The 22767-nt window shown below is 37.2% G+C and overlaps 1 protein-coding gene across 2 annotated transcripts; it reads left to right on the forward strand.

Annotated features, from left to right (window-relative positions):
• The first annotated feature begins 5644 nt into the window (after positions 1 to 5644).
• Positions 5645 to 19856, forward strand: LOC120777875 (radial spoke head protein 3 homolog A). 2 transcript variants are annotated; one of them, XM_040109433.1, is made up of 5 exons: positions 5645 to 6598; positions 10469 to 10923; positions 13101 to 13185; positions 18800 to 19212; positions 19277 to 19856. In XM_040109433.1, exons 1-5 carry the CDS (start codon positions 5975 to 5977, stop codon positions 19797 to 19799), a joined length of 2100 nt encoding a protein of 699 aa, XP_039965367.1. In that variant the 5' UTR covers positions 5645 to 5974; the 3' UTR covers positions 19800 to 19856. The 2 variants fall into 2 exon arrangements, with proteins under 2 accessions (XP_039965367.1, XP_039965368.1); XM_040109434.1 differs by having other exon boundaries at positions 5645 to 6481.
• The last annotated feature ends 2911 nt before the right edge of the window (positions 19857 to 22767 follow it).

Here is a 22767-nt window from a genome sequence, read left to right on the forward strand (position 1 = left end):
TAGATATGTATTTATCAATTGCCCTTTTCAACCAACACTTGAAATTAATGTTCATTTCGGGTATATTGAATTGGAACTCAAAAACTGATGTGGTGTTTTTTAATCGTTTCTTTTCTGCGTTCTTTCTATGCGATACAAAACAAAAGATTCAGTTATTGGTATGGTAGACTTTTTACACATTGTGCATGCAACAACAACCCCAATTTTTGAGTTGCTTGATTTTGTTGGTGCTTAAATCTAGTTAGCAAAAGTAAATATAGCAAGAATGGAAAATACCTGCAGTGCAAACTTAGGTAGTTTTGGATGAAATTTGTTCATTATTTTTCACTAAAAATAGTAAACTAAGTCGTTTAAGGTGGACCTGTCTTTCGTTTCTTCTTCTTTAATAATCTCAGCCAACACATTTCAAAAGAAAGATTTCCCCTTTCGCTTGGCTCCCAATGAGTAAACACCACTTGAAACTTGTTCGGAATACGAGTGGTCTGATATTTATTTTTATACTCTTCGAAACAGTTGCTACAGAGTGGTCCGCCCACTAACAAGTTTAATGTACATACCTCCTAAACAACTTAAGCTACAAGAACCAAATTCGCTGAGCACAAATCTTATACGAACCTCTTCCGACAGTGTAAAAATAGAGCGGGGTCATCTCATCATGTGCTCCTCATATAACGGTACTGTTCAAAACTACTAAAAGCGCGATAAAACAAAAACTAAATACTCCAGAGTCATTAAATTTTACTACCAAGATGGTATGAGAGATCTTTATGAAAGCCGGTATGAAAATTGGACAATACGCGTGGCACCGCCCACCTTTTGGTGAAATCCCATATCTCGAGACTTGACCAACCGATTCCGACAAAATTTAGTACGTGGCACTCTTTTTAGATTCTTATGTCATGGACGAATTCGGACAACAACCGCGCCTACTTCTCATATAGCACAATTTTAAATTCGACTTGAATTGTTTTGTTTCTAGTACACAAATCAAGAAGCAATTAATATAATGGGATACAACTTTGCACTTTGTCTTTAGTGTGTGCCACCTGACAAAAAATTCTTCAAATTCAACCAAAACTGTTCAAAACCCTAGGTACTGAATATGTGTGTGTGTGAATACCTATAGTTGACTTTTGATCGAAAATATCGGTCAATGTGTGAGATATGCAATAGAAATTCAGACAGAATCCTTTTACTGCAGTAGTAATTCTGTGTATCCAAAATGGGTGGAATCGGCTCAATACATCCTTGAGCAAAAAGATGCGAGTCTTCAGTGCTTCCACAAATTAGAATATACTGTGAATACAATAACCACTGAGGGAGGTTTTTCGCAAAATTATATAATTAATAGAATGATATTATTAGTAACACCATCAATTCGCCTTCTTTGTACATAAGTTTAGATGAATGTGTCTATACAACCGAAATGCTTTACGAATTATCACCCTGCTATAAGCATTTTCTGCGAATGTCATTAACAAGTTCGAACGACTTTTTTACTTTTATATACATACATACATACATTTCATGTTCTTCTGTTGTACAATATACTGTTACAACACATTATTAGAGTATAACATTTTTGTTAATCCAACGGTTGTTTGCAACACCACTAATTAATACACCCACAAACCATCTTATGGAAAGGCACATCAAATGATTCAATTATGTAACCAATAATGTAGAAAAATCATTTGGCAATAGTTCATCATTGGGGGGCTATATATATATTTTTTTTTTCAAATAAAATTAGAAAAATTTCACTTTTAATTGAAATTTACCCAAAACCGGTTAATCAGTCCATATACCCAAATCAAAAATTTAGTGCTATTCGTCATTCTATTCTACCCATAATTAGTGCATTCTTCTTTGTAAGTTTTCATTTCATTTTATAGAGCAACTTATTACATAATATTCTTTACCTTGTTCAAGGGCAAATGTCATGAACCGTTGAACCACAACACAACCTTAAATTTATTTTTTCATTAATTTCAATCACACGCAAATGTTTCCGCAATTCCCTCTCTTTTATTGTTATCGTATATTTTTTCGTTACTGCTGTTTTCAAATAGAAAATAAGTAAGGAATGGCTTAGTTCAAGTGTAGCCGAACAACTAGCAAAAATCAAAGCCCGGGAAATACTTAAAGCTGTAAAACGTCAACCAGGGCATCGGATTTGTGACTTTACTCCAAATGATTGCTGAGGTATGATGTACCTTAATGCGACCCAGGGAACATTTTCTTGGCATGATAATAGTTAATAGATAAAATTGGGTCGATACTACCCCAACTCCCATATACTACGTATAATGATTTTAGTGTTTCTGACTAATCTTCTGTCGAATTTGTGGGTCAGTGAAAGAGTTATATTGGGTAGTCGAAAAAGTCTTTTTATATTTTGTCAATAGATGCCTTTGCAGTCGTATATCTCCAGTGCTACCAATCACATTGTGTCATACCATACAGCTTCATTTAACCAAAAAAAATTAAATTCGGGGAAATCAAAAAAAAGTTATAGCTGTTCAAAAATGAGTAAAAATAATGAAGAAATTCGCTATATTTTGAATTTTTTTTTATAAAAAAGGGAAGAATGCAAGCCAACTTGTGAAGTTTACGGAGACGATGCTGTATCGTGTAGCACAGCAATGGCTCGCTCGCTTCCGTTCTGGAAATTTCGATTTACACTGATGAAAGTTTTACACTGGCGGAATAAAATCTCCAATGGAAAAATGGCAAAAATTGGTCGACCAAAATGTTGACTGATGAAAGTTCTGCACTGACAGAATAAAATCTCCAGCGGAAAAATGGCAAAAAGTGGTCGACCAAAATGTTGACTGATAAAAGTTCTGCACTGACAGAATAAAATCTCCAGCGGAAAAATGGCAAAAATTAGTTGACCAAAATGGTACATATTTCTTTATTTATTTATTATAATAGTATAAATATAAAAAAAAAATAAGTTGAAGTTTGATTAGAAATGCGAAAAGACTTTTTCGACTACCCAATATATAGTAGATGTACGTATGTATAAAATTGCTAGATTCCGATCCTCTGGTTGACATTTTGCATTTTAATGTATTTTCCAGGCTTTGATTCTGGCAAGTTGCAAAAGTATAAATTGTTCAAGTGCACCTCGAACTTAACCCTTTTTTTATTGTTATAATTAATTTTTATATTGAGGCTCAGAGAAGTACTGAACCAATTCAACCCGGTTTACACCAGTTTACACAAAATCCGATGATACATAAAATTACTACAGTCAAGAAAGGATTCTCTCCGAATTTCAATAGTATATTTTATACATTGACTTATATTTTCTGCCAAAAATCAACTATAGATACATATTCGACACCTAGGGGCTTGGACAGCTTTGTTGGGACTTGGGCAATTTTCGGTCATAAGATAGCATTCTTTAAAGGAATTATTAGTGCGAAATTGTATCCCGTAATGTCGATTGTTTCCTGATTTGTGTACTGGATAGTGAAAAAATCAAATGGAATTTAAGATTGCGCTATATGCGAAGTAGGCGTGGTTGTAGTACAATTTCGCCCATTTTCATACTGTGACATAAAAAAATGCATTCTTGCCACATATAAAATTTTGTCAAAATCGCTCAGTCGGTTCCCGAGATATGTTTTTTCATTTAAAGTGGGAGGTGCGACGCTCATCGTCCAATTTTCTTACAGGCCCACTTAAAGCTCTCTCGTAGTATTTTGGACGTAAAATTTAATGTCATTGTCGTATTTAGGTATTGATTTGTTGCGCTTTTCGTATTTTTTAGCAGTACCGTTATATGGAGGTGTGAGCGGGGTTATCATCCGATTTCATCCATTTTCATAACATTTGTGCTGGGCGAATTTGATTACTGTAACCCGGATAAACGTGGAAAACGTCAACCTTAGGATTGCAATTCATTGTATTAGGGATATGGAGATTATACCAAGATCTAGACCAGAGAGAGATGGTACGTTTAATATCATTCAAATATTACACATTTTGACCAACATAAACGGTTTAAAGTCAGATGGAAAGTCGTAAATCCTTCTGCAGGATATGTTGGACGCAAGGAAAGCTCTGGACTGATTGTATTAACTATTTACATTAATAAAATACACTCAAAGCCATGATCTTACGTAAATTTGTGAATATTGTAATATTGTGATCAGATGCAAACCTAAGTGACTCTAGCCCCTTTTATTTATTAAGTTTTCTAGTCTTGTAGTTTTCAACATAACCAATATACAGGGAGTGAGTGGGATTATAACGCGATTTCGAAGGGGGTGTTGAAAATATTTGTCCTGAGTGAATTTCTCAGTCTTGTCTCAATTAGTCTTGTCAACCTGATCATTAATAAATACATAACCCAATTTATAGCTCCATAAGTTTTTTACTTACAGGAGAAGGGGTGGAAAATGTTTTCAGAGCAGGTCACTAAAAACCCTACCTCTAAGGAACCGTCACCCAATCAGGAACCGCGTTTGCATTACTTCAGGGTGGCGTTCTATTTTTCTCATTGAGAGATTTAAGGATAATCCCCTGCTCTTCGACTTTACCCATTCTATGAAGGTACTTTCTGAAATATCCGTTCCGGATAGCAGCTGTGTTGTGTAGAACTCAACTTCTCCAAATTTGCGACTTTTCCATAAGTTTAAATCTCTCTCATAAGTCTGGCCGGTCGATTAATTTTAAAAGATTTCAACAACCGTTAAGTGAAAAAACTATTATACTCTACAGCAACATGCTGCGAGAGTATAAAAAGCAACCAAGAAAAGTCAGTCCACGCATTTTTACTCGCATATACATACATACATACATATTGTAACTGTATTGTATTGGAAAATATTGAAGCTTTATACAAAATTAACATCTTCCGAATATTTTAATACAAATATAATAATATATACATATGTATGTAGGTATGCAGTACGACAAGCGTCCATACTAAATGCTTTCGTAAATAGCATACTAAAAAAGAAAAAGCGTTAAAATCGAGTCTAAGCACTTGCTATGTAACAAGTTGGTAAGGAAAGCTTATCCAAATGTAAGAAATTGAATATCTTCAAAATACATTAATTTTATAACCAAAAAAGTAATTTGTCAAAACTCGATAACTTAATGTTTTATTTCTAACTTTAATATATAATAAGGAGATCGCTCTTTGATTTTACTTACTTACTGAAGTTATTTAAGCAATAAAAAGAAATCCAAATTCTATTAATTGAAATAATTAAGTGTACTTCCAATTCTAATAACTCGATTATCATTTAACACCTTGTTTTAGCTATTAGATGCACTCAATAATCTACGTAGTTAAGTACAATGTGTATATATGTATATGATTGCCTAGCAAGCATAACTAATCTATTTTTATTCATCCCTGTCTATACATATGTGTTTGTGTGCGGTTTTAACTATATTTATGTACATATGACTCCCAGCTGTTGACCAACTCTGAGCAACACAGTACGTTAGGGGAGCCGGTGTTCTGACCGTTCATTCCACCTGCGCACTTTAACCCAGTGCCATGCTTCTTCACAACCCAATTGACCATCGGCATTTTCCGAACCCTTGGGCATTCGGTCTGACCGAGGTTCGTTTGTCGCGAGACTTTTGTGTTTTGGCCATTTGGTGTCCGATAGCCGTAGTGTACGCCCGCAATTAGACGTCAATTGCTATACCAACGGTAACGGCTAAATTGTTAATATACGGCAAGCACGTTGAAGCATTTAATTCGCTACAATGTCGGTGAAGTAGAATTCGCTTTAACACAAGCAAAAACTCGTGTATCGATTAACTGTGCCCAACTAAGTGACCTCTGACCTTTATTTGTATGTGCTTAAATTTTCATTAATAATAAAAGTTCAAAGTGAAAATGTCCTGTTTTTAAAGTGTGCAATATGTTTAAAACTTTGTTTGCCTACCGAAGTGATTTTAAAAAGTTAAGAAAACAATCGGGTAGTGCTGTCAGAAAATTATGAAATTTGACGACCAACAAAATGCCACAAGTCCTCAGCACTCTCCTCCAGATTCTTCTATAGCAGAAAAACCTAGCCCTCACCTTGACTCTGGACCCAACAACAATTCCAGCACCACAACAATTCCGAATCCCAATGAAATCGATATAGCTCCATCAAATTCCATAAGACCGGATTCAGAGAGCTCCACAGCACGTCCTCGAAATTTCTCATTCGCCAGCACCTACCGACCGAACTTCAATACTTTCAATAACGAGATCGACAGTTCACAAAAACTGGATATATATCCTTATAAACCTATTACTGCCTTCACCGTTCTTAACAGCGAAGAAAAGCCTAACGCAATTGTGCGCCCGATACGTCGTGCCGACAACTCGGAATTATCGTGGTCTGGTTATCAACATGCTGCAAATGGAGAAGGTACTCTATGGCCACAACAGCGGGATTATCACCTAAAGGATAATTTAAACAGCGCCACATCGAAGAAAATGAACAATTTGTCTTTGGTAAGACCAAGCATCGAGAGTAATGAGCAGTTAAGAGCGAAACTAAATCGAAAGCTACATAATTTGCATGAGGCAGCTGGTCAAGAAACATGGACCGGATCTAGACATTCCTCAAATGTACGGCATTACACTATTAGTTGTGATTTAAAAAATGCCTAATTGCTTACTTAAAATGTTTCATACACATAATTGTAAATGTCGTACACTTCTCAATCGTTACTTCTGTAAAGTTTTCACAAGAGTTAAATGTATATATATCCTACTACATAACGCAGAACATACTACATACATATGTATTATATGCATACGTATGCCAATGAATTACACTGGCTAACAAAATTGTATCGTTTTTGTCACATGAAAACTCATATCAAGTTTTAGGTGTATATTTTGAGGAATAGGAATTATTGCTTTATATCAAAAACTAAAAAACATTTACTTGAAACATGAAGATTATTATATTGAATATAGTAGTCTTTATACAGTGTAATCGACCTTCTAATATCAAATCCTCCTAAATTGACAGTGACATATTTTATTACAATGTATAAACTGTAGTCAGTTCGTGTATTGAATTGAAAAAATTTCCCAAAACAAAACGATGTGGGCCAAGTTTTGAAAATCTTTTGAGAACTTCTGCAGTGGCTTCAATGTCATGATGCGTGTGCAGCAACGCTAAGCTGATCAATCTATCTTGTAGCATGGTTGTCCTCAGCCACGTTTTCATGCGGCCAAGTGTCGAAAAATAGCGCTCAGAGCTCGCACAGGAAGTGTGCAGATTATGCGAAGAAAACTATGAATTATGGGGTATAGGTAGATCTACATCGTAGTTCGTCAACTTTTCCAATGCAGCAGTCGGTAACTTGTTGTCTTTTGACTTTTGCTTTTCCGCCCAATGGCACTGCCAGATATCAAGTTCATCTTTAAGCTTCAAACATCGGACGACGTTGCCATTATTCAAAAGGCTTTTGAATCTACATATACGAGTATATCAAGCAGTCAACAAGACTTTCCATTTCTTTAGTTTTCAAAGCACATACTTTTTTTGGAAGTAGCAAACTCAGTTGAAATACATCCAATACTTCTCTAGAAAAGCGCGTCTTCAAATCTTCGCCGATTGTATCCAACAAATCTGTTCGTGCATAGGCTTAGAGAATATAAGTGAACTATACTTTGTAACAAAATGTACAGTTTGTAATATTAAATTTGGTTCTAGACATCAAGTCAAGCCAACATCAAGTGCGCCAGAAGCAAGCCTTGATAGGTTTCGTGTTTCTTGCGTATTCCTCTCTTTTTGGTGCATCTAATACAAAAACAAATTTCTCATTTCAAGACGAATAATATTAAGAACTTTGACTCTGGATCCAATTCAATATATTGTCCTTACTCAAATATATTTGTAAATACGCTAGGTTTAAGAAAAGCATTACAAATATCAATCCATTTATTGTCATATTTTCTTTAACGAACTTTGTTTTCCTTGTTCCCTTTAAATTGGAACAAATTTTTCCTAGCATCTGAAGAATCTATTGTCTACCTTTAGACACAAATGGTTTAAGTATCAGATTTCATAGCTGAATGCAGCATCTATTTCAAGTTCGCTATCAGTCCTCGTCGTTTCAAATATAGCACTTTCAGTTAAATTGACCAAATATAGCACTTTCAGTTAAATTGACCAGTGGCCCTTTTTGGCAACCTACAAATATTAACTGTCTTCAGATACTTCATCACGCTGACTTAGAAAAAGTTTCGGAGTAAAATACTGATTTCCTAATCGATTCGGAAGCTTTGGCACAGGCAGTTCGGTACTATGTAGAATGTGTATATAGGCCGAAGACAAGTTTGGATCCTGAGTAGTGTGTAATGAGTTTTGTTTGCGTCAGACAAAAATAACAATTACATACATGATACTTTGGTTCGGTCCAAACCATTGGTAATGGCATATTTCTAGGTTTTTACTTAGCCCAAAATAATGAGACTCACACACGTTACACAATTAAGGTGGAATCCAGGGCTTATGTTGATTCCTCACAGAAAATCCAAAATGGTGTAAACAGCACTGTTCAACCAAAGACATGAAATTACGACGCTAAGGTTTAAATGTTAATTCTCCACAAACAAAACAAAAACTGTAGAGGTTCTCATAACACTTTCGTGGCTGGTTTATAGCATTAACAGACGGCAGCGTTAAACCAGATTAATTGCATTTTTCGGGATTAATTCAGGAGTTACCACAGCTAACTCCGTTGCTGAATCCAAAAATAACTCTCAAAATTTTAGGGAGTTTGTGAGATTTTCGTTGGCAACATTGTTAAAAATGGCCAATTTTTATCTATTGTGAATGAAATACAAGCAACCCTGACAGCTGTTTATCAAATTCTCAATATAATATCAATAAAACTTCTATGTTATGATGCAGTTTTAAAAATAATGTGTTGATATGCTTTTGTAATAAAAAATGGTTTGGTAGAAATTGGTCGGCTAACAACCGTAATGTTTATCTTCTATCAATTTTCATTGAAAATATTATAAAAAGGACAATGAGCTGTTTATGAGAGTTTCAAACTCGCATAGCTGCCGTCTGTCACCTACAAATTTGGATCTGATTAAGTGCGCAGTTAATCCGGATTAACGCTGCCGTCTGTCAAGGCTATTACGATGTAAAAAACAAATGGTCATACAGACGTATAAATGACGTTATTAAAAAAATGCTTGTATGTATCGGGTGATTTTTTTGAGGTTAGGATTTTCATGCATTAGTATTTGACAGATCACGTGGGATTTCAGACATGGTGTCAAAGAGAAAGATGCTCAGTATGCTTTGACATTTCATCATGAATAGACTTACTAACGAGCAACGCTTGCAAATCATTGAATTTTATTACCAAAATCAGTGTTCGGTTCGAAATGTGTTTCGCGCTTTACGTCCGATTTATGGTCTACATAATCGACCAAGTGAGCAAACAATTAATGCGATTGTGACCAAGTTTCGCACTCAGTTTACTTTATTGGACATTAAACCAACCACACGAATGCGTACAGTGCGTACAGAAGAGAATATTGCGTCTGTTTCTGAGAGTGTGGCTGAAGACCGTGAAATGTCGATTCGTCGCCGTTCGCAGCAATTGGGTTTCGTTACGGTGAATGGCGATCGCTATCGTTCGATGCTAACAACCTTTTTGTTGCCAAAAATGGAAGAACTGAACTTGGTTGACATGTGGTTTCAACAAGATGGCACTACATGCCACACAGCTCGCGATTCTATGGCCATTTTGAGGGAAAACTTCGGAGAACAATTCATCTCAAGAAATGGACCCGTAAGTTGGCCACCAAGATCATGCGATTTAACGCCTTTAGACTATTTTTTGTGGGGCTACGTCAAGTCTAAAGTCTACAAAAATAAGCCAGCAACTATTCCAGCTTTGGAAGACAACATTCCGGCCGAAATGCTCGAAAAAGTTGCCCAAAATTGGACTTTCCGAATGGACCACCTAAGACGCAGCCGCGGTCAACATTTAAATGAAATTATCTTCAAAAAGTAAATGTCATGAACCAATCTAACGTTTCAAATAAAGAACCGATGAGATTTTGCAAATTTTATGCGTTTTTTTTTTTAAAAAAAGTTATCAAGCTCTTAAAAAATCACCCGATATATGAGGTCAGAAATGAATACGTAGCTGTTACAAAAAAAAATTGGACGTGATTGAAAAGAAATTATTATCCTATATTGTTAATGAGGATACACCATAACAACAAAATTTTTCACAAATTTCATGCGACAAAAATAGTGTTTACCAGTGTTATGTAGATTTTTGTATGAAAGACGTTTAAAAGAAAATGGCGCTTTCTTTTGTAAATATTTCGATTTTGAAAACTTTGCGAACAAAACTATCTTTAAAATGTATATGTCTACTATTTGTAGTAACCACAACCTTTCTCATCAATTGTCATCTTCTTGCACACTACAACTGTTCATCACACTTCTAGGCAAGTCAACATGATAATGTTGTTAAACGACCCCTCTTCATCACTACAGTACCCACTGGTGTGTTCTTACCACCTCCGAAAGAGCCGCCGTTACCTTGGTTTCTAAAACCTCACATATATGCATATTCCTCACATCCAGTAGTACTGACAGGTAGCAATGCCGCAACAACCGACAAGGATAATGACAAATTCCATAATAACTCTGTAGCGTCGGCAAAGATCTCCACATGCGATAAAGTAGTGTCGGCGAACCAGTTAAAAAGTGTAAGGGCTAACTCTAAAGTGAATACAGTTTCAAGTACCACTCTAAGCCGATCTGTGAATGTTAATGCTTCGGCAACAAATGGCGTACGGCGTGGTCAGCCATCGCCTCCATCTCGAGATCCTTTGACGGGTGGTGTAAACCTCACCAAACAACAATTTCGTGAACAAATACAGCAACATCGTGCAAAAAGGTAATAAGCTCTACGACTGATGTTTTAGATTATTTAATCACCCCACATGAACCATAAAATCCACTATTCAACCGACTGGTAACCGAACAAATTTGGCTTTAGTCATCAATTCATTAATCGCTCTATTTTAAGTGCACTAATTTCGCTTAAATAATTTTAGTTTTTATCCTATTTACCATGAAAAAAATTCTTTCTATTACAATATCTTTACCCTCATTACGGAAATTTTATATTGATAGCTGTTATATGTAGCTTTTCGAAATAACATAATTAAAATTACTCACACAAAGTCCATTTGAATAAGGTAATTTATAAAATGTATGAGGAGGGTGAGGTAATTTTATGGAATAATTTTACCAATTTGCGCCAAAAGTAAAAAAGGAAAGGTAACGACCATTTTTGCCATCTTTAGGAAAATCTTAATATCATTATTCCCAATTTCATTAAAGATATCTCACAGATCACTGAGATTTCCATATTTCTGGAGTTTTGACCATTTGAATACGAGCCACGCCTTGAAGGCAATTTTGTGCAAAGTTTTAATTCAATATCTTTATTTATGTTTGATTTATCCATTGTAAGTAAAAGAAAATTACCGCTTTTATCTCTAATAGGTCACGTCGTAGGGTCGATACTCGCAACGAAAGTAGCGCACATGATCCTAGTGGCATAACTCCTAATATGGGTCACGAGACCTAGAGCTAATATCAATTCCAGCCTCTTTACCGAAGGTGTGTCTACCGAGATATTTCAACCTCAGTTTAGCAAAATCTGGGCAATAAAGGAGCTCTCGGGCCTTGTAGTGCCGACTCCTTCCCAATCTGATAAAATTTGTAGCTTAATTTGTGATTAGTTATAGTACTTTATCATTTTTTGGTTAGCAACATTTGCGAGTAACAATGGTCCGAATTAGCCCATCTGGAATACCAACTCCAACAGAATGCCAAAGAGCTTATGTATGTACCAAACTTTATCAAGCTCAATTGCACTGACGATGGGATAGACAGACACCCTTCATTTTTATCGTATTGATGTACATACCTTCATATAAATATTGTATTTATAACTCTTTATCTATCTCGATTAGTTTAAGGTGTTTCAAACCAAACACCGGAGATATTTAATTAAAATTAACATAACTCACAAAAATCAATCTATGTGACCTGGTCTACGAAAAGGGGGCTTAGGTGTCAAAAAAAGGAGAACAATTAATGAGATAATGAGAAACTGACGATTATTTTTAACAGCTTTTCCCAGAAAACTAGTTTTCGCACGTTAGCCCCCTTTTCGTAGACCAGGTCACATATTCGGAATTTCAGTACTGGGATAAGCTACATACCGATATCACTAGTTTTGACGTAATACGATTCGAAATTTATCCTTTACTTTTTTATTGAGAAATCTTTCACTAATATGAGTACTGATAAATATATGACTCAACGATGTGCATAAGGAGAGAAAAGCTAACCGAAAGAGCGTGTATGTATGTACATATTTGAGAAAACATCAACGGGCTTGGCAGAAATCACCATATTAAGGATATTCGAACTTAACCATATTGTGGTGAAAAAACTTAGGGGATAAGTTTAATAAAAGGGGTGTTTCGAATGCGTTTTTGAAAAGTTTTTTATAGCTGAATTGATTGGAAACACACGAGGTCAACCACTTCTCCTTTTGTCACCTTCTGTCACCTCACCTGTCTTCAACAGCGATCAAAGTTTAATTGGTTTAAAAAAGTAGTAAATGTAAATCGTAATAAAAAGATGTGAGCTATAAATTATCTAATTTTAAAAAATTCCATATTGACTTATTTGAGAAATCACTATTGTTGATATTGGTCTTGACGGGGCAGTGGTGAATGCAGATTACTTTCGCACTAGAATTTTAATACTTGGCTACTCCCATGATCAATGTTTATAGTCAAATGTGATTTTCCATCGAACTTAATTTAAATCGTCTATATATTAGATTAGATTACTATTTGGACGTACATTTAAACAAAGGTCAAAGTAAGGAAGGGTTAAAAATGCTTTTTTCTTCCCCTACACTCTGCTTTGCTTCATGTTAACATCCAGAAATTTCGCTTAAAAATGGTGGAGATCAAATCATATTATATTTTAATGTTTTGTGAATACTTTGATTAAATTTTATAGATAATACATTTCATTTCATTGCAGAGATATTCCTCCACAAACTTACCGCAATGTCATGTACGACCGCCGTGTAATACGTGGATCCGTATTTGGTACGCAGCAACTTTTGGTAAGAATACTTCATATCATATTACAATACTTACCTATATTTTATAGATATATATTACTTGATCAATTAGAACTAGTTTGCAAATGACTAAGATCATTACCATTCACTTTATAATAGTTAAAAAGAGATAAATAGTGCTTTCAAGTTGTGGCACCTTCCATCTGAAATTGGTCGAAAATATGGGCCATATAAACCTCAGTGAATATGGCTGTCATTTTATCGAAAATATCTGTTAATATATGAGATACCTTAATGAAAATAATAAGACGTATTTTCTTGATAGTAAAATTCCCGAGCGCAAAAAACTGCCTTTCTCATTAACAATAATCAGTATAATAGATATATATACATATATATGCAAACAAAAACTAAAAAACAAATTACATGAAAATTGAAAACTTTCTTATGATTTGAAATATAATTTTTTTATATGAATTGTTTTGACTTTTTACATAAAAAGATAAAAAGACGAGAACCGTACCCCGGTTCTAAGCTACCTCTGCCCAATTTTCACCCTAATCAGTTCAACCATTTTTTTAAGTTTTAAATTGTGCACTAACACGATTTTCTATTATACATACATACATACTAGTATAATATGTACTTATATAGATTGCATAACCGACGGTAATTTTGCAAAAAAGGCCTCCGTTAAGGCCTTCTGCAGGATTAAAGGTATACATATGTACCTGTGCAAATTTTCAAGTTTTTCAGCGCTGTGGTTCGAACGTTATACGGGCACATAACGAAATAGCGTTTATTTTTAATTTTTATATACATATATAAGATATGCATATCGGTCTTTAGCTTACATGCAAACCGATCAAATTTGACCCGGACTGACAAAAAAACCACAGTTTCACCTATTTTAACACAACGCGTCATTATTGCGTTTAAAATAGGCTCCTCAGCGAATACAAACGTGACAAAGATTAAACCAATTTTTCATGCACTTGTTATAAGCCTCGGACTCAGTGCCTTCAACGAATAACCTTTAAATGATTCATGGCACATTTCCATTTTCGCCAAGTCTGGCGAATACGATGGCTGAACGATGACTCACGTTTCGGGGTCATCCTCACCAACCCACGTCTAGTCACCAGAATTGATATTTTTGATGAACGTAAGGTTCTCATCTACCATTTCAAGCATCTCTTTTTTGGCCTATACTCGTCGTTATTTTTGCCAAAAATCCAGGTAGTTTGGTACCAATCTAGCATTCACACGGTCCATACCCAAAACGTGAATCGAAATGTGTTAAATCAATCAATAAAGAGATCTTGAGATCCTCTGCTACATTACGATAACAACACAAGAATTTCAATCACCCTTTATTTGGCTTTCTCTTTAACTGTTCTAGTCATTAATAGGAGTGGATAGCCAACTCGCATAATTTGCATAGCTCCTTCCGTTTACGCTAATTTTCGATGACCCGGTGCAGCATTTCGACTGGAATATAGGCTATAGTTCGCTGAAGACAACAGTATTCGAGCTCCTCGAGCGTTGCTGGTTGATTACCTATTGGACGCTGTATAATTGTTATCGTATTCTTGCTTATTTTTATTCTGCCTTAATCTTACGTTATATTACAAAGTCGACTAGAAGTGCAAAAACAGTGTACTGGCTATATTGCTCTGAAGCGTTTTCATATACATATGTACGTCGACCATTAAGCTACAACTTCTCAAATGGAAAAAATATTTCCACGCAGAATTTTTTCCTCAGTGAATGGAACATAAAAAATATTATTTACTAGAAGATATTGTCCGTACAACAACATATGGGCGAAAAAATTAAAACTTGGTAAAAAGGAGTTATTTAAAAAAGTTCAACGCTAATCAAAATTTGCATCGTTTTTGGCTTAGCGAAATGATTTTTGATTTGATCACAAATCTGGTAGGTCATAACTGCAGGATTCGAAAAATTAAGTTTTTAGAAAAATACGATAAACTGACAGGGCTGACTGAACTAGGTGGTTACATTTTATAAAGCTGTAACAAATACCGTTTTCTTTTCTCACAAAAATCTTGCATTTATGCTGCCCTATGCTCGGGCTGTCAAAGTTGTATATTTTATTCTTAACATTTTTTCATTTTCAATTGTTCTACTCTCAAAGTGTTGTCTTCTAAACAGGCAAAGTACAACATTTTCTACCTTCTCCAACAGTGAGAGTGTCAGTTGCCCCCGTTTTTTGTATTGAGCTGATTTATAATAGGGTGTCATTTTGTTCTTTTCTTCTTCTTCTTAATTGGCGTAGACACCGCTTACGTGATTATAGCCGAGTTAACAACAGCGCGCCAGTCGTTTCTTCTTTTCGCTACGTGGCGCCAATTCGATATTCCAAGCGTAGCCAGGTCCTTCTCCAACTGGTCCTTCTAACGGAGTGCAGGGCTTCCTATTCCTCTGCTTCCCCCGTCGGGTACGCCGTCGAATACTTTCAGAGCTGGAGTGTTTTCGTCCATTCGGACATGACCTAGCCAGCGTAGCCGCTGAACTATGTCGATGTCGTCATATATCTCATACAGCTCATCGTTCCATCGAATGCGATATTCGCCGAGGCCAACGCGCAAAGGACCGTAAATCTTTCGCAGAACTTTTCTCTCGAAAACTCACAACGTCAACTCATCAGTTCTTGTCATCGTCCAAGACTCTGCACCATATAGCAGGACGGGAATTATGAGTGACTTATAGAGTTTGGTTTTTGTTCGTCGAGAGAGGACTTTACTTCTCAATTGCCTACTCAGTCCGAAGTAGCACCTGTTGGCAAGAGTTATCCTGCGTTGAATTTCCAGGCTGACATTGTTGGCGGTGTTTACACTGGTTCCCAAATATACGAAACTATCTACAACTTCAAAGTTATGACTGTCGACAGTGACGTAAGTGCCAAGTCGCGAGTGCGACGACTGTTTGTTTGATGACAGGAGATATTTCGTCTTGCCCTCGTTCACTGCCAGACCCATTTGCTTTGCTTCCTTGCCCAGTCTGGAAAAAGCAGAACTAACGGCACGGGTGTTGAGACCAATGATATCAATATCACAGTACACTCTTATAAAAGATTGTACCTGTTCGATTAAGTTCTGCAGCTCCAGCAGCAGGTTGAAGAAGTCGCACGATAAGGAGTCGCCTTGTCGGAAACCTCGTTTGGAGAGGTCCTTCCCGATCCTGACGGAGCTTTTGGTGTTGCTCAACGTCAGTTTACACAGCCGTATTAGTTTTGCGGGGATACCAAATTCAGACATCGCTGCAAAGAGGCAGCTCCTTTTCGTGCTGTCGAAAGCAGCTTTGAAATCGACGAAGAGGTGGTGTGTGTGGATTCTCCTTTCACGGGTATTTTCCAAAATTTGGCGAATGGTGAATATCTGGTCGGTTGTTGATTTTCCAGGTTTAAAGCCACACTGATAAGGTACAATCAGTTTGTTGACAGTGGGCTTTAATCTTTCACACAATACGCTCAATAGAACCTTATACGCGATGTTAAGGGGGCTTATCCCACGGTAGTTGGCGCAGATTGTGGGGTCTCCCTTTTTGTGGATTGGGCAGAGCACACTTAAAATCTCTCCGCTGCAACACGGTGCTCCTCGTCGTAGTAGCTGTTCTTTTGCATTTTCCGAAAAACAATGGTTTCGGTTGCAGCTGTACGTAAGGAGCTTGAAATGCCGTCTCATGTTCCCTTATACCGAGTTGTTGCCGAGCGCTCTCAGAGAGCAGGAGTGCAAGTCGAGTATAAAATCGTTCGGCTATCTGTTGTGATTGCAGCTTCTCGACGTCGAACCTTCCTTGTGTCCACCAGATAGTGGTCCGACTCGATGTTAGGAGCTCGGAGCGCTCGCACATGGAGACGTGTCTTTCGTCTATCACAACATGATCGATCTTTTTGGTGGCTTTTCAATCCAGAGACAGCCAGGTGGCTTGTTGAATCTTCTTATGCTGGAATTAGTACTACAGATAACCATATTTCGGGCCTCGGCGAAGTCGATCAGCCTCAACCCATTTGGGGATGTTTCCTCGTGGAGGCTGAATTTACCGACCGTCGTGCCAAAGATACCTTCTTTGCCCACCCTGGCGTTAACGTCGCCAAGCACGATTTTGATATCGTGGCGGGGGCAGCGCTCATATGTGTGGTCCAAGCGCTCATAGAAGGCATCTTTGGTCATATCGTCCTTCTCTTCAGTCGGGGCGTGGGCGCAAATCAGCGACATGTTGAAGAACCTCGCTTTGATGCGGATTGTGATTAGTACTCGGTGACGGAGTCTCTCTCCCACCACGAATCCCACACCAAACATGCGCTCCTTATATGACCACTGTAGTTAATGCCACAAGGACCTACTGGTCTCAGTCCTTGTCCCGTCCATCGCATTTCTTGGACGACGGTGATTTCAGCTTTTACTCTAACGAGGACATCAACCAGCTGTGCAGCGGCACCTTCCCAATTAAGGGACCGGGCATTCCAGGTGCATGCCCTCAATTCGTAGTCCTTATTTCGTTTACCATGGTCGTTATCAAAAGGGGGGTTACTCATCCGAGGCTTGCTGCATCTTTTCATTGGGGGTGTTTTTTTTACGTGGCGGGTCCCAAGCCCAGAGCACAACCCTATGTAGAGGATGTTTCGCCTTCAAACGGATGTTCTTAGGCTACCCAGAGGATACGTGGTCAAAGGCCAGAAGTCCTAAACTGCTTGAGCCATATGTAAAAGAATCGTTTCTGGTCACTCCCAAGTGAATGACGATCAGAGAACTTTCCTCACTTGCGTGAACTTCTACACATGACCCCATCCTCCCATTTTGTTCTTTTATCATTTAAAAAATGGAACATTTTTGCAGGGTGTAATGGAAGATTTGTACAATTTCGCTATATAATGAGGCAATATTTTCGTCGAGAAAAGAAAACGCTAGACAAAACAATATTTTCAATATTCATAAAAAATACTGAAAAATTAAATACAATACATTTTTATAATACCCACTTGACAGCACAGAGCCAACCGTAAGTTCGACAATTATTTGATTAGATTAAAGGAGGCTAGGAGAGTTATTAAACCAATATTTATATATATAAGGACCGGACATGGATACTATTTTGATTTTCGTTCAAATGATATCTAATAAACGGACAAATTTTCAAAAACTGTGTTAAGAAAACTGTGTACAATTTACAGTTCTAGCTTTTTAAACTTTTATTAGCAGAAAACCAAAATTTTAATAAAGAACTTTAATTTGTAATACTGTTTTACTAATGTTGTCAAAATTCGAAATTTATATTCTATATTCATATATATATATATATATATATATTATATTCAAACAGCTACTTGAACTTGATATTGAACCCATACAAATTGTTGAACAATTGTTTTCAGCACTAATTATACGGATAAATTTCTAATTTTGTAAATCTATTTATTTATAGACAAATTTATGTATACAAAAGAGGTGTCGACTAATAATTAAAATAATATTTTAAACATAATTGTATTATCTACTTAATTATAATAATGATAATTTAACCTAATTATTATTATTTTGGACATATTTTGTAATTATTTTATGATTAAAAAAAAAATTCTAAAACAAATTGATAAAAATTAATCATGTTTCTTTGAACGTTTGTTTTAAAGGAAAACTCAGATCCTTTTGATAAAGCGGCTGAAATTCGTCGACGTCATGCCATAAGGAAACAAAAGGTATGTCGAAGTCAACGCAATATCCTTGGAACTCCACCGCCTGTTAACGGTCGACGGCATGAAGTTATTCAAACTGAAAAATATTTGGAAGAACTTGTACAACGACCTCCGGAATTCTCTGTAGACACACAGACCGATTTGTTCCTTGAAAAACCGCCTGAACCACCTTATATCCCGTCCAAAGTGGGTGTAGATGCTGCTACCGAAATTGCCGATGGAGAACTTTTCCACTTTGATGCTGAGGCTCAACCACTTATCGATATACTCGTCGACGCTTGTATCGAACAAAGCATGCTGGAGGTTGCGCATGAACAAGAGATTGCTGAACTTCGGCGTAAACAAGCCGAGTAAAACGAACTATTATCATAGAATTTTTGCATATGCATGTAATTAAATATCTTATCATTACAGATTCATTGCTCAACGAGAAGCTGAGTTGGCTGAGCTACGTCGTCTTGAAGCCGAGGAATTACGTTTACAAGCCGAAAAAGAGCGCCGTTTGCAACAGGATACAATAGCCAAAGAATTAGATGAAGAAATGCAGAAGAGTGTAACCGCTGCTAAATTATTGCAAGGCCATATTGCTGGTTTACTACCTGAGGTTTTGGACAACCTTGAACCAGCAACGGACGCAGCAAAGAAGGAACACCTAATGAAAACCATCGCACCTTGGCTAACAGTTGAAGTAGCAGAGGAAGTTGGTCACATCGTGGACTCCCGTGAGATACTCACCGCCATCATCCAGGAGATCATCAAACAGCGTGCAACTGCATATGCTGGTTACAAAGAAGAAATGCCGCTGGAAACCGTAATGGAACGTGGTGAGGATGATATCTTGGAAGAGGCAGCAAAAGAAGAAATATGTACGTGTGAGTCAAGTGATATTAGCAGTGAGAAAACAGATAAATGTGACGATATATCAAAGAAAGTGTGATCAAAACTGAAATTTGTTTACTGTTAACTGATTTCTTTGCTCCCTAAAATTTATGTCTTAACAAAACAAATTGAAATGAAAAATTTGGATACTCAAATACAAGAATACATATGTATGTATGTATGTAGGTAAGAGTTCATATGAAGCTGAATTAAAATTTACGCGTTGACGAATATGTAGTACATACATACATATGTATGTGGCACTCGGCAACATCAAACAATTAATGAAAATCATTCAAAATTATTCTGAATCTGCTGCTGACGCCGAAGGATACGTCGTTAGGGAATTTTGTAAATAAAAAAAGCACAAATGTTAATTAACAAATTACAGCAACACTATGAAGCGCTCTTTAATGCATTTTACATTTTTACGCGTTTTCTCGTAGTGTTACTATGACGTCGGTTAACATTTAGGGCTTTTTTATTCTAAAATTTTCTGGTCGTTGAAGCTGTCGTATTAAAATGAAAATATTGCTTATGAGCACTGTTTCTTTCTTATATAATTAAATATATAATTCAATATTATAATAAACTAATATTAATAAATTTGTTTTATATACTATTATATTAATCACAACCAACTGCGTGAATCTACTTGTCGTACTTAAAATTTGTAAATCTTCAATTAATTGAAATTTTCTGTTCTGGTCTAGACTCTTCTTCTTTACTGGCGTAGACACCACTTACGCGGTTATAGCCGAGTTTATAACAGCGCGCCAGTCATTTCTTCTTTTCGCAATTTGGCGCCAATTCGAGATACTAAGTGCCGCCAGGTCTTTCTTCACCTGATCTCTCCAACGGAGTGAAGGTCTTTCTTTTCCTCTGCTTTCCCAGGCAAGAACTGCATTAAATACTTTCAGAGCTGGACTGTTTTCATCCATACGAACGACATGTCCTAGCCAGCGTAACCGCTTTTTTTTAATTCACTGAACTATGTCAATGTCGTCGTATTACTCGTACATCTTATCGTTCCATCGAATGGGATATTCGCCGTTACCAATGCGCAAAGGACCATAAATCTTCCGCAGAACTTTTCTCTTGAAAACTCATCAGCTGTTGCCATCGTTCATGCCTCTGCGCCATATAAGAGAACGGAAATAAAGAGTGACTTATAGAGTTTGGTCTTTGTTCGTCGAGAGAGGACTTGACTTTTCAATTACGTACTCACTTCGAAATAACACCTGTTGGTAAGAGTTATACTGCGTTGGATTTCGAGACTGATTCTTATTTCGAGAGATCTTATTGGTGTTAATACTGGTTCCAAAATAGACGAAATTATCTACGACTTCGAAATTATGATTATCAACAGTGATGTGAGAGCCAAGTCGCGAGTGCGACGACTGTTTGTTTGATGACAGAACATACTTCGTCTTGCCCTCGTTCACTACCAGACCCAATGCCAATGAAGCCAATGATATCATCGGCATACGCCAGCAGCTATACTCGTACACTTTTATAAAATATTGTGCCTCCTCTATTCAGCTCTGTAGCTCGAATTATTCTCCCCAACAGTAGATTGAAGAAATCGCACAATAGACAGCCAATCTTTTCCAAGATTTGGCGCGTGAACCCCGAGACCCCACAATCTGCGCCAACTACCGTGGGGTAAGCCTCCTCAACATCGCGTATAAGGTTCTATCGAGCGTATTGTGTGAAAGATTAAAGCCCACCGTCAACAAACTGATTGGACCTTATCAGTGTGGCTTTAAACCTGGAAAATCAACAACCGACCAGATATTCACCATTCGCCAAATTTTGGAAAATACCCGTGAAAGGAGAATCGACACACACCACCTCTTCGCCGATTTCAAAGCTGCTTTCGACAGCATGAAAAGAAGCTGCCTTCATGCCACGATGCCTGAATTTTGTATCCCCGCAAAACTAATACGGCTGTTAAACTGACGTTGAGCAACACCAAAAGCTCCGTCAAGATCGGGAAGGACCTCTCTGAGCCGTGCGATACCAAACGAGTTTTCAGATAAGGCGACTCCCTATCGTGCGACTTCTTCAATCTACAACAGGAGAAAATAATTCGAGCTGCAGAACTTAATCGAACAGGTACAATCTTTTATAGGAGTGTAGAGCTGCTAACGTATGCCGATGATATTGATATGCGTATTGTGGGCCTCAACACCCGCGCCGTTAGTTCTGTTTTCTCCATACTGGACAAGGAAGCAAAGCAAATGGGTCTGGCAGTGAACGAGGGCAAGACGAAATATCTCCTGTCATCAAACAAACAGTCGTCGGACTCGCGACTAGGCTCTCACCTTAACGTTGACAGTCATAACTTTGAAGTCGTAGATAATTTCGTCTGTCTTGGAACCAGTATAAGCACCATCAACAATGCCTAGAAATTCAACGATGAGCTGTGTGAGATATACGACGACATTAACATAGTTCAGTGAATTAAAATACAGCGGCTACGCTGGCTAGGTCATGTTGTCCGAATGAACGAAAACACTCCAGCTCTGAAAGTATTCGATGTAGTACCCGCCGGGGGAAGCAGAGGAAGAGGAAGACTTCCACTCCGTTGGAAGGACCAGGTGGAGAAGGACCTGGCTACGCTTGGAATATCGAATTGGCGCCACGTAGCGAAAAGAAGAAACGACTGGCGCGCTGTTGTTAACTCGGCTATAATCGCGTAAACGGTGTCTACGTCAGTAAAGAAGGAGAATGTAATAAGTTAATTATTTAAAAATACATACATGAATATATCTTAAGATTCCTCTTATGTTCAATAAAATTTTTAAATTTATTTCTTGCGCAAAAACCGATTAAGATAAGATAAAATGGATAAATGAGGAATGCACCGCGACCTTTGGTCTTTCCTAATTCTCAAGGACTCTCTTAGCCCCAGCACATTGATAAAGTCCAATATTCTGCCGGGTGCTAGTGAGGGGTGCGATCCCTATCCGGAAACATGAATCTAAGGGCCTTTATCCTGCGTCTACAGACTGCTGTGCAGT

This window comes from Bactrocera tryoni, chromosome 5, assembly GCF_016617805.1.
Source record: "Bactrocera tryoni isolate S06 chromosome 5, CSIRO_BtryS06_freeze2, whole genome shotgun sequence".
NCBI classification, from domain to species: Eukaryota; Metazoa; Arthropoda; class Insecta; order Diptera; family Tephritidae; genus Bactrocera; species Bactrocera tryoni.